This window comes from Beta vulgaris, chromosome 2 (genome assembly GCF_026745355.1).
Source record: "Beta vulgaris subsp. vulgaris cultivar EL10 chromosome 2, EL10.2, whole genome shotgun sequence".
NCBI classification, from domain to species: Eukaryota; Viridiplantae; Streptophyta; class Magnoliopsida; order Caryophyllales; family Amaranthaceae; genus Beta; species Beta vulgaris.
In genome coordinates, this window is record NC_079203.1 from 32,565,028 (window position 1) to 32,578,631 (window position 13,604).

Here is a 13,604-nt window from a genome sequence, read left to right on the forward strand (position 1 = left end):
ACTTGGTACTTAAGTTGGCCGTTTGTGCCGCACCTCTCTTTCCTGGGAACTCACTCGACTAATTATTCATACACTAAGCCTAGTACTCAAAAAAATAAATAACAATCTTTTCGTCATATACATATATATGTATTTTTCAAGAATATCAAACAAATTTTTTTTTTTCATATAGGAATTTCATATATAATTTTTTTGATTCATTTCAAATTATAGTTCAAATGTTATTTTTATTTTGATTATTATGTCAACATGCAATCTGTATTTATCTTATAAATCTATATATATTTATTTGAATTATAAAGCTGAAACTTTTTTTATAAAGTATTGATTTTTGTTAATGAATTGTTTAGTGTTTATTGTTCTACTTGTAATATGATCATTTTGAATATATTTTAAGGAATTTTGACATATTGTCAAGTTAATATGAAAAATCTTCGTATTTTTCATAAGCAAAAGAAAGAGTTTATTGTTTATTATAAGAATTGAGTTATTATTCTCTCTCTCATGACATATATGTTTAAGAAAAGCTACTTGCAAGTTGTGAGATTACTATCTCTTACGATATTTTTTTTGGCATGTATATTTTCTATGAGATGAACTTGGTTATTTAATGTCTTATATGATATGTATGCATGTGATCCAATTCATGCAAAGTGATTTATATATATTGTATAAAGCATCAATATGTTTATTTTGTAGATTTATAAGTGTTAGGAGAACCTATGAGTTCAAAGTAAGCCAAGTTGACTATTTGAGATCCATTAAAGGTGAAAATTGTTCTAGTTTATTCCTTTGAAGGAAAGAAGTTTAGTAGTTATTTTTTTTAGTAGGAGTGAAGAAGGCAATACATTATATTATGTTTTAAGAATCGTGAAATTAGTTATTTGAAGTTTTATGTAGTTGGATGATCTTTAATGTTTAGTGACATGAGTAAGGAAGAGAAATTTCATAATTTGTGGAAACAAGTAGGAGGTCAATGGTTTATACTAGCTTGGAGGAATTATTAAGATTTAGATAAGTTATATATTTTATTTATAGATATAGTCTGATGTGATTTTTGTTGGCGGTTCGAACTCTTTTTGTGTTTTTATGGATTTATGGACGAACAACAATAATAATAAAAAGGATAGACTCTTAAATCGCAGTTTAAGAGGTTCTCTTGTGAGTCTCGGCTCCAAGATCACACAAAGTCGCGGTTTGTGTATTTGAACACTCAGTTCTATGCAAGCACAAGCTGAACACTTTAATTCATAAACTCAAAAACTAACTTTTATTAATGAACGAAATAGCCTTATATAGGCGTGCAAACATAAAGAAACTAGTAACCCTAATCCTACTGATATTAGGAAACTAATAACTAATAAGATAAACACAAACTGAAAAGATAAACACTAAACTCTAGCACACGCTTAATTAAACTCTCATATCTTATCTTATTTTATTTAGACTCCTAACTTGACTTAATGATAAAGGAATTAGACTTCTAAGTATAATAGGATTCCTTTTATCACTCACACAACTGAAATTAAACTCCTAATACGCAATTAAATTAATTAAACTACATAGTCTCCTAACAGAATTAGGACACTACATACGAATCCTAACAGAACTAGGACTCTGGCACAGTCTCGCACAGTGGTTGGCACTGTCTGGCCAACAACGACCTATGCTTTCGAACTTGATGCTCCTCATATCCATCATTCTCCCCCTCTTGAAAAGATCCTTGTCCTCAAGGGTCTTCTAAGCACGGCACCAAATTAACTCCCCCAAGTGTTGCACATATGCCACGCCCTAATAGAACCTTGTATGTGTCGAATCCAAGCTTCTTAACAACCTTGAAAGGACCCTCATCCATTGGTTCATCATTCTTATGATCAATGTGCAGCTTTTGAGCACTAAGGGAAAGCCATACGTAGTCACCTTCACTTAGACGTGAGTCTTGTCGAAGATGCAGCACATTAGCCCTTCTTTCCTTCTTGTTGCTTGCGGCCTATAGCATCTCCTCTCGACAATTTTGTAGGCAAACATGACCCCCACCATCTTGTACACTCGATGCACTATCCTTAGGCATAGGAAGCAAGCTTCTCTTAGGCGACAATGGCTTGAGGCCCACACGAGCACCATCCACGAGCAACGAATACACATTATCTCGACCATGGTGTAGCACTTGTCGATCATATTGCCACAGGCGCCGTAGGAGTAACGAGCAAGCAGTCATCGGAACTACATCAAACCACATCTGATCCATATACCCTCCCACTCGAAAACCTACCAAAGCCCTCTTCTTAACACGCACACCTCCATCATCACTCAACCAACTCAGCTTATGAGGCTTTAGATGATCTTGCGTAAGTAACTCCAACGAATCCACCAAGGCACGTGCTACAACATTGGTGCAAGAACCCGAATCTATGATGAAATTATAAACCTTACCATTGATCAAACATCTAGACTCTAATATGTTCTCACGCTGCTCATGTGTTGCGTCCTCTAATGGTGCTGCCACCAAAGTCCTTCGCACAATCAGTCCTCTCTTGTCTTCCGGTTCATAGATAGGAGTTGCAGCCCAAAAGGATGGATCTGCCATGTCATGCAACGTTGCTTCAGGATTCCTCTCATCCTCCCTAGACCTCTCCCCCGACTTCTCTTCCATCTGTTGTGTCAACAAGGCAAGACGTTCCTCCAAAGTAATCAACATCCTATTAGGACATTGTTTTGCGAGATGCCCTTGTCCTTGGCACTTAAAGCATACCCTTTCCCTCATTCCTTTTTGACCAGCCGTGGCATTAGTAGGAGTTTTAAATTCCTCTTCACCTCCCTTTCCTTTGTCTAAAGCTTCACTCTTTACGAAAGAAGAATAATTTTCAGTTTTAGGAGTGAAAGGAAAACGAGTGCTCTTACCCTTAGCCTCCTTTTGCTGTCTTTCCACCTTCGTAGCCAACTGACATAACTCATCAAAAGAATGATAAACTTGAAGTTCCACGAGATTTGCAATAGGGGTATTAAGCCCAATCAAAAACTTGGCACTCTTTTGCTCATCTTCATCCTTACAATCACACGCCATTGAAAGCCTCTCAAATTCTTGCACATATTGTGCCACAGTTAATTGATTTTGTTGCAAAGAATTAAACTTTACAAACAAATCTTGCTTATAAGTACGTGGAACAAAACGTTTCTTTAGTTTAAGTTTCAAATCTGACCAAGTAGAGATGGATTCCTTCCCTTCTCTTTCTCGCCTCACTTGCATGTTTTCAAACCATAAAGAAGCGTACCTTGTGAATTTAAGGGTAGCATAAGAAAAACTTGTCGCATCACTAACATTCTTGTGATCAAAGATGCGCTGCATACGCCTTTCCCAATCCAAGTAAACATCAGGCTCTAAGGTACCATCAAATTCCGGGAGTTCACTTAGTTTCATCTCTTCCTCCTTGCGTGGTTGTCGATCATAGGAGTTGTAGGAACGTTCTTCAGCTTTGTTTCTCAATCCCAATAGTTCCTTTTGCATCTCCCTCATAGTCTCCACCACTTAATTGAGGCTAGCATCTAAATTCAACATCTTATTTCCTAGGAGATCAACATCGTCTCCCAGATTCCTCGAAGATTCACCCACCATCTTTGCGCAAAGACAGGATTTTTGCGTCAAAGTTTGAGATCGCTGTGACTTCGTTACTTATCGGTTTAGGCTGAAATTTTGCCACGATGTAGCCCTGTATGTTAGCTTTCTACAGAACCAAAAAAATTACAATTTGGACACCGGACGCGCCCTCACGCACCGTCGCAATGCACCCTGCTCTGATACCACTTGATGTAATTTTTGTTGGCGGTTCGAACTCTTTTTGTGTTTTTATGGATTTATGGACGAACAACAATAATAATAAAAAGGATAGGCTCTTAAATCGCAGTTTAAGAGGTTCTTTTGTGAGTCTCGGCTCTAAGATCATACAAAGTCGCAGTTTGTGTATTTGAACACTCAGTTCTATGCAAGCACAAGCTTAACACTTTAATTCATAAACTCAAAAACTAACTTTTATTAATGAACGAAATAGCCTTATATAGGCGTGCAAACATAAAGAAACTAGTAACCCTAATCCTACTGATATTAGGAAACTAATAACTAATAAGATAAACACAAACTGAAAAGATAAACACTAAACTCTAGCACACGCCTAATTAAACTCTCATATCTTATCTTATTTTATTTAGACTCCTAACTTGACTTAATGATAAAGGAATTAGACTCTTAAGTATAATATGATTCCTTTTATCACTCACACAACTGAAATTAAACTCCTAATATGCAATTAAATTAATTAAACTACATAGTCTCCTAACAGAATTAGGACACTAGCTACATACGAATCCTAACAGAACTAGGACTCTGGCACAGTCTCGCACAGTGGTTGGCACTGTCCGGCCAACAACGACCTATGCTTTCGAACTTGATGCTCCTCATATGCATCATAGTCAACACCATCTTAGCAATGATATAGAGATAACCTTTGAAAGGTGACTAATAAGGAATATTATGAGGACCTTATATGTATATGAGATACCATATTTGAAGTTGAATTTAATTAAGGAATTCTTCCCTGTGCTGAATCGCAAATATTCTAAAAGGAGTTATCGTTGTCATAGTTAAGCAAAGAAAGTAAGAAGTAGACCATATTTGAAACTTTAGCAGGTTTCTTTAGATCATTTTTGTTTTTAAAGGTGAAGTAAGATACTAGAATTCTATAAATGTATTCTAAGTTGATTTTGGGAGATTATTGAATGTCAAGAGGAGTATTATATTTGGGAGTAGTCTCAAACTTTTGCTTGAATGATAGCGTATAATTGTTGTTTTGCAATATGAAAGATAGAGTGATTATAAGGATTGGGTATATCACTTATTGAAATAAATAAGTGACTCTAATAAAAGAAAAAATATATTCTTTTGGGAGATATTGAAAGTTTAATAAAGGAGAAAAGGGAAGAAACTAGTCAATTAAGGTAATTGACTTTGGAAAGAATAGTCGTATTTTTATATTATGAATTTAAGCAATGAGTTTATATTATGTGAATGTGTTAATTTTATTGAAATGAAGATTGTATGAATTTTCAGGAAAAGATTGTTTAGTTACTATCTCAAGTCTTAGTTGACTACTGATTATTTTTGAGAGAATATTAATTATGGTACTTTAAGAAAAATTTGGAGATGAATTTCCAGGAGTTTTAGTTTTGAGGACCTAAGTAAGAAAGTCTATTTTTCTTCAATTATATGTTGTGTTAGTATATATACTAACAAGTTTTGCTTGTGAATAATGGTGAATTGGTTTGATTTTGATTTGTAATAAAGTAGGATCAAGGGTAGTTTTTTATTTATCATTGTGTGACCTTCATGAGTTATATGAAGCTGATTAAATTTTAAGGAGAAAGCAAACATATTTACAAACAAAAGGAAAAAGTTGTTGAATATTGTATTTTCGAATAAAGCTTACGAAAGATTTTATAAAATTTATTTTGTTCTCACTATATTGTAGAATTTTGATAATATATTAGTATTTGCTCAAACAGTTTTCCTACAAAACTTGTCTTTAGTATCGGTATGTAATTCTTTTTTATTCTAGAATTTGGAAAATTTTCGTACTCAAGTTTTAGAAAATTTTCAGTTTGTCACAAACTGTACCCTTTTGTACTTATTCAAATACCTTCTTTATTATGTTGATCTATTATTGGAAACAATTATTTCTATTATTAATACCTTGAAATAGAGGTTTTTCTTAAAGGTTAAAAGTTGTTTTTAAAAGTGTTATTATCTCTCTAGTGATTTTGTCTTTAGTATCGGTATGTAAAATCAACTTTACTTTGAATAGTGCCAAAACAAATATATAAATGGTAAAAACTCAAAAAAGGCTAATTACACCTGATTTTTTTTTTTGAATGTTTTTGTTATCTATCTAAATGAAAAATTAAGCTACCCAAAATTGAAAACTGTTTCCCCTTTTTTATTAAAAAAACTCAAATGACAAGACAAACTAACTAACTATCGTACACTTGGTTCCTGAAATTCTAATTTGGAGTGCTAGTCATACTTGAGCGAATAGATATTTTTTATATAATACTACTCTCTAAACCCTATGCTAGAAGTATTAGTAGTGCAACGCCAACGCTAAAGCATAAAATTGACCGTGACTTTCTTGCCCTAGATGACTTGGACTGTTAGTTAGATTTTTCACATTCACACAACTCTTATAAATTTAGTCATTCATGTACTGCTATTCAGATCGTCTCAACACTCCTTCTCCCATTATATCATTCATATAACAAAAATAGTAATCTTATTTGTCCTTCAACAATGGCTACTTCAACGCTCGTTAGCGAAATGAAGGTGGAAGACTACGCATTCTCATCGACGGTAAAAGCTCCTGGCTCTAACAAAACTTTCTTCCTCGGTGGCGCAGGTTAGTTATCTAGGATTTAATATTTTTTTTACAAACATTTATTGATTTTAAAGAAAAAATGCCCAATGTATGGGAATAAACCCAAGTTTAAATAGTTCAAAGTTGAATGAGAAGTTAAATAATAAAAATGTGTGTTTAAAGATTTGAATCATAATCTCTCATTTGATATGTTAAAGCATTAGCTAACTACAATACAATACTCAGTTGGTTTTTTTATGAGGAGAAAATCATTTAAAGATAAGATAATATTTGTATTTTTTACTACTTCAAATTGCACGTTGGTAAATAATTGAGGTGTCTCAGGATACGAACTAGTTTTTGTCTAATAACCAAATATAAGTATTGTGAAATAATTTTAATGATAACAAGAAAGCAAAGTTGTGATATTTAATTTTGTACGTTATGTCTTATGTGCATATGTAGGGGTGCGAGGATTAGAGATACAAGGAAAGTTTGTGAAATTCACGGCAATTGGGGTGTATTTAGAGGAAAATGGAATAGCAGCGTTGGCAAGTAAGTGGAAGGGTAAAGGCACCGATGAGTTGGTGAATTCTGTTGAGTTTTTCCGGGATATTGTTACAGGTATCTCTAATAAATCTCAATTACTGTCAAATTTATATTTCACTCGTTTAATAATTGGAGCTTTAAACTCAAAATATAATTGGAGCTTTTTTTTTCCTGTGAGATCTTCTATTTCTGAAAGTTGTTTTTGTTAATTTTTTAAATATTTTAGTAATAAATACGATTGTACTGCTAAATTTTCACTTAATTGTGTAATAATCTAACGATCGGACACTCACAGCTTCTTTCCTAGAATTTTGCCTAACTATTTAAAAATACTTTACCAATTATAACAATATTCTTTGAGCTATACCTAAACTACAGATTGTGATTTTTTTTTTTAATTTAGTATGAATCGAAGCCTTAATTTCATCATAATGGTGATTACTTCATCGTTTTTTTTTTTTTTTATCAGTTTCACTTTTTTATACACATCTCATAAGGCAAATGTTTAAACATATATTAGTAAAGATTATAATGATGGAATAATAATGTACTAATGAGAACAAATAAAACAAGATTTTATATGACTATATTTTTTTTTAGAATTGAAAAAAATAGAGAATATTCTCTTTTAAATATAAATAGTGTATTTTAAATGAGAATGATAAAAAAAAAAAATTAGAGTGCCAGTAGGTCATTGTATAATAAGTGGAACGGAAGAAATAATACCCAATTTGGACCATTAGAAGGGAGTATAACTTTTTCTTTCTTTGGCATATTATAATGATATGTAACTGACTTTCAATATCCCATGGTTGACAACTTGACATGTCTTGAGTTGAAAGTTAGATACACTGCCAAGTGCCAACGTTGGAGTAACATTTATGTTGAAGGGTCACCACTTCTCCACGACCATTTTATTTTTTGAAGTGCACGTAAATTAGTTAAGGAACATGGGATAATGAGGAAAATAGAACGTGCATCACTTAACAAGTTTATGACTCCCTTGGTTCTCGCACTAGCTACTTTCTCTTACTTGCAAGTTGCAACTAATATAAGGAGGAAGTGTATCGTGTCTACTAGTAGAATTGAAGTCATATATCTCTACCATTCATCTTGCATGGACCCGGTTCACACTAAAAATAGTGTGGACCAGGCCCAGGCACGTGACCAGTTAAGAACACTATATGATACATAGGTACACTATATCAAAAATAGATACACTATATCAAAAATAGATACACTATATGATACACAGGTACACTATATCAAAAATAGATACACTATATCATTACTACGTACACTATATCATACAGAGGTACACTATATCATAACTAGGTACACTATATCCTATAGGAACACTATGTCATAACTAGGTACACTATATCCTATAGGAAAATATTTACTTAAACGCATTACAGAAACATACACTATATCAAAAATAGATACACTATATCAAAAATAGATATACTATATTATACATATGTATACTATATCATTTTAACATACACTATATCATTTTAACATATACTATATCATTTTAACATACACTATATCATATCAATATACACTATCCTAAACTCACGTGATATGGATTGAGTGCACACTAATTAGTGTGCACCGGGTTCATATTAGTTTTTTTTAATATCTCTATGTGTAAATAATATTTTATCTGTTCCCAAAATATAGATGGCACGAGCATTATTCACATACACTCTTTTAACTGTGTTTTTGTGATTTTCATATAAGGAGAAATATAGTAACATGAGATTTTGTTAGATCCATTTCGATTATACTTTAAAATATCAATTTTTTTATATATATTTTTACGTGTAAGGAATTAGATAATATAGAGATAATCATAATTAAACTTATGTATTGACAATCGTGTTCGGAGAATTGTGTCAACTATTTTAAAATACAGTTGATCTTGTAAGAGACCGCCTAGACATAAAATTAGGCACGACCCAAGCCCAATATTACGAAGAGAACATGCCACTTTTTTTTTTTTTAATACAGTGACTAGTTTAATCTATTTAGGAACTAGGTTAATCTTTTTCGTGACCAGTTTAATCTATTCAGTTTTGACATTCTTTAATTAATTCAGTGACTACTTTAATTCATTTAGCGACTAGTTTAATCCATACTGTAAGAGTACCGAGTTAGTTTTTTGAAATTATATGTTTTAGTTCGATAATCAAGAAAAAAAAAGGAAGGAGAAGAGAATGGATGAGTAGGATAGTGTTAGGTTATAGTAAAATAGAATAGGTTTGTTAAAAAAATTCAATTTTGAGCTCGTTTAATTTTATGTTAAATTTAGACCGCCCATTATAATAATTAATTTGTGTTTAAAATAAATGAAGTATTTTTTTGTATCATTCTGATTTTCGAGAATATATGAAGTTCGTGTAAAATTTCATTATAGAAGCAATTTGGCCCATAATTTGGGGCTACAATCTATTATATAAGCCAAGAGAGGAGGTGTGGTGTCCTCTTTTGAAGTGACTAAAATACCCTTAATGATCTAATTAATGGAAAGAAAAAAATTACAAAAACAAATCATTTAAAAATTCTCATTCCAACTTGCCATTTAAAACAAGTTTAAAATGGTATATGCATCAAATACTTCAATCAAAAATTAAATAGACAAAATATTTATACCTTATAAAAAAAGATGGCATACATAACGTGCACATGAAAAGTCTGAACATTCACTACCTTTGATATTCTTTAATTCAGTTAAACCAACTCATTATTTTTGTTTTTTATGTTCAATATTCATTCACAAAAAATTAATGTTAACAATCACTCACAACCTTTTTATTTTTTTACATTAGCGAATTAATATATCTAAATTCATCTAACTGTTGAATTTTTCACATTTAAGTTTAACCATAAATAAAGTACGAATGGAGTATCTAATAGAATAACAAATTTTGACATTAACGCACGCATCGCGTGCATATGAAGGCTAGTTCTATATGGGAAGAGGGGTAGGACACCAAAATATTACAAATCCCATTTTAACCTCATAACATCCCTATTCTAACTACTTACTTTAATGAAAAAATAAAAAATAAAACTACCTAATTAATTTAAAAAATAAAAAAATATTACAAAAAGAAAACCATCAAGAATTCAAATATTCCTAATTAATTAGAAATAATTAATAATTAATTTAATTTTCTTCATCTTCTAAAAGAAATTAATTTTCTACGTATCTTCGCACGCATCGCGTGCATATAAAAACTAGTATGTCAATAAGTAAGCTCGCATTAGACTAATATTGTGTGCTTAGGGTAGTTGTCACTAGCTTTTTTTTTAGTAATTTTGAGGTCCCATATGTCACATTTGATCTAGTTTGGCTTACATATTTGCCTTTCTGGCTCCTTCTAAACCAAAAAGGTATTTTATAGTCATGTTCCAATATCTTGGTAAATTAGGTGTAATAAGTTGATTTCAGCAATCAATTTGCAGGTCCATTTGAGAAATTTACCCAGGTTACGATGATATTACCATTAACGGGACAACAATATTCAGAAAAAGTGACCGAGAATTGCGTTGCATTTTGGAAAGCCATCGGAGCCTACACCGACAATGAAGCTAAGGCCGTCGAAAAGTTCCTTGAGGCCTTCAAGAACGAGAAATTTCCTGCTGGACACTCTATTTTGTTTACTCAATCACCTCTTGGATCACTAACGGTTAGTGCCCCATCTTATTGGACATTAGGCAAATATTTTGACTTAACTAAGCACCTTTTTTATGGATTAATTTAAGCACTTATATTTGATTCTTTTTATAGAAGCTTAGTGGAGTTGTTTGGTTGAACGATAGGTTATAGATTCGAATCCCCGGTTCTTCTTTGTATTTTGTACTGCATTCGCGGCTCATATGGATCAAAAAATAAAAAATTATATATTTACTATTGCAATTCTAATTTTTTTTTTTTTACAAAATTGGGAGATGTTGTTTACCTAGGATATGTTAAATGATGTAGAGCTCAAATAATAAAGGGATTGAAAAATAATTAGAGTGTCGTTTGCCATATGTTAGATGAAAATCTTCTTATTTTAAATCTTCACCAATTTTTTTTTTTTTTTTTTTTTTTTTTTTTTTTTTTTTGCAAAATATCTAATTAAAAATTCGATTACTTAAAATATTAGTTTAACAAACATTATATAACCAACCATCATATCAATTCCATCAACTTATTAGGTTCAACTAATCTATCAATCATAGTTATTTCAGCTAGTTTTAGTCTTCCTTGATGAATTGATTTTTCCAAATGAAGTTTTTTTTCTAAGTTGTCAACCGAGCACCTTTTCTTTGTACCTGGAATTGTCAAAACTACTAATGTGGAAAAATATAACTTTCTATGTCACCAAACTACCTTTTATCTATGCCACATAATGTCTTTAAAAGAAAAAAGCTACGTTCGTAGAATATTTGACTTGGAAACGGCCAATGGGGTCTAATTGTACATACTATTCTGCTTGTGACTTGTAGTTGTGAAAGATATTGTTTGACCATACTGATTAAACGATTGGCTCAAGTTATGGAAGATTTACGTTCTAAATCGTTTATCAATAGAATTTTGTAGATGCATTGATTTCTAACCTCAGTATATAACTTAGGTAAGAAACGAAGCATTTATTTGTCGATCTTCATACTAAAATTGCTATATCTTGATTTTCTTATGTATTTCAGATTGGATTTTGCAAGCATGATCTCATTCCAGAAGCAGGAAATGTTGTGATCGAGAACAAAAACTTATCGGAAGCAGTATTGGAGTCGATCATCGGACAACATGGTGTTTCCCCTGAAGCAAAGCAAAGTTTGGCTACTAGAGTTTCAGAATTATTGAACAAGGAGAAGTTAGAATCAAATAGTGCAATACTTGGAGTTGCAAATGAGAAGACCACACATGAAGTTCATGAACTAGTTCGAGACCAACCCGACGTAAAAGCTTGAAACAAAAGGTCGTATGTCAGTAGAGTGCTACATTTATTAAGTCCATTAAAATAAAATTTGTAACGATGAAAAACAAAAGCTCAAAGAGAGGTAGGGACTAGTGCAGGTTTGTCTAAGATTTGTGTTTGCCTCGCTCCATGTGATATGGAATACTATTATAACGGGGATATTCATATGACTCATATGATGTGAGGTTTTGTAATGAAACGACTATTTGGAAACACCCACTCATCAATTCATATAGGCTATGTTCAGTTCACCTTATTTTTGCTTATTTCAGATGTAATCAGATCAAATCAGATTATGTTTATATTTAAAAACTTATTATTACTATTAATACTATTTTTTACTAGTACATTTGTTCAAAAGGATTATTATTGTTGATGTTGTACTTATTAATTATTAATATTAGTAATTATTATTAATCTTGTTATTATAATTATAAATGTCATTGTTATTATTATTTTAAGTTCTTCTGTTGTTTTTAAATAATAGAAAATTAAAAGCCACGTGTTAAGAACATAAGATTGGCGCAAAAATAAGAAATATATAAAATATGATAGCTCAAATTCATGACAACGAAACTACTAAGTTCGGATTACATTTTAAAATAAACTAAGTGCGAGATACAAATTATACTTTTAAATCCGGTATACCTCTTCCTACCAAATTCCAAATCTCTCTTGTTATTTGAAGTTGCACGCTATCCATTTCTTTCTTGTGCAAGTCATAGTTGTTTGTATATCTTATATTATTTTTCATGGAAAAAAAAAGAGTTGAGTCTGCCGACTTCTCAAGTGAAACATTTTTATTAAAGGGAAAGTGTGAAACATTTTATAAGTGCTCTTATAAATTAATGACTTGGAATATCTAATTATTTTTAGTAATTATTATTATTATAATGATTATAATTATTATTGTTGTTATTATAATAATGATAATAATAATAATAATTATTATTAATAAAGGTTGTGTAAACGTTGTGATAGAAATAAAATGATAATAATATTAATACTATAAATAAGATCTTATAATGTATTGCATAATAATGAATTACAAAGTACTCCCTCTGTTTTTTTTTATCTTTCTCACTTCTCCCAATGCACATTTTTGAACTTAAATATCTTTCATTATATATTAGTAAAAATTATAACGATTGAATATTAATAATGTAATAATTGAGACGAATCAAACAAGATCCCACATGACTATATTTTTTCTTATAAATTGAAAAAAATTGAGAAGATTCTCTCTAGGTATGAATAGTATCAAGATTCTAAGTGAGAATAATAAAAAAAAACAGAGGGAGTAATAATATAATAGTAATAATATATTTTATACAAGATAAGATCTTGTAAATCAAATCAGATCAGATCAGATAAAAAAAAAAAGTTCAGATTCTTGAATGTTGTTGTTGTTATTGTCTCTAATGTTGTTGTTGCTGAAATGTTGCTGTTGATTTTGTTTCCGACAATTCGAACGAAAAACAAGTTGTAATTCACCTAAAAATAGATGAAAATTGAAAATTTAGGTCACAAAGTATTGATTGAAAAAAGACTATTATAATCTCATTTCAACAATTGAAAGAAGTAATAAAAAATTCGTTGATTGCAGAAGATAAAGAATATTCGAGAACTGAAGAATAAGAGTTTTACGAGAAACCCACGAGAAGTTCGAATTCTAGAGGAG

At 31.2% G+C, this 13,604-nt stretch overlaps 2 protein-coding genes across 2 annotated transcripts; one reads left to right on the forward strand and one right to left on the reverse strand.

Annotated features, from left to right (window-relative positions):
* Positions 1–1,990: 1,990 nt before the first annotated feature.
* Positions 1,991–3,514, reverse strand: LOC125494807 (uncharacterized). Its single transcript, XM_048638628.1, has one exon. The coding sequence runs from the start codon at positions 3,512–3,514 to the stop codon at positions 1,991–1,993; it is 1,524 nt and encodes a 507-aa protein (XP_048494585.1).
* Positions 3,515–6,192: 2,678 nt separating this feature from the next.
* LOC104886934 (chalcone--flavanone isomerase) lies at positions 6,193–12,267 on the forward strand. The gene is made up of 4 exons (XM_010671488.4): positions 6,193–6,440; positions 6,864–7,022; positions 10,422–10,645; positions 11,652–12,267. The coding sequence occupies exons 1-4, from the start codon at positions 6,335–6,337 to the stop codon at positions 11,913–11,915; spliced, it is 753 nt and encodes a 250-aa protein (XP_010669790.2). The 5' UTR covers positions 6,193–6,334; the 3' UTR covers positions 11,916–12,267.
* Positions 12,268–13,604: the final 1,337 nt, after the last annotated feature.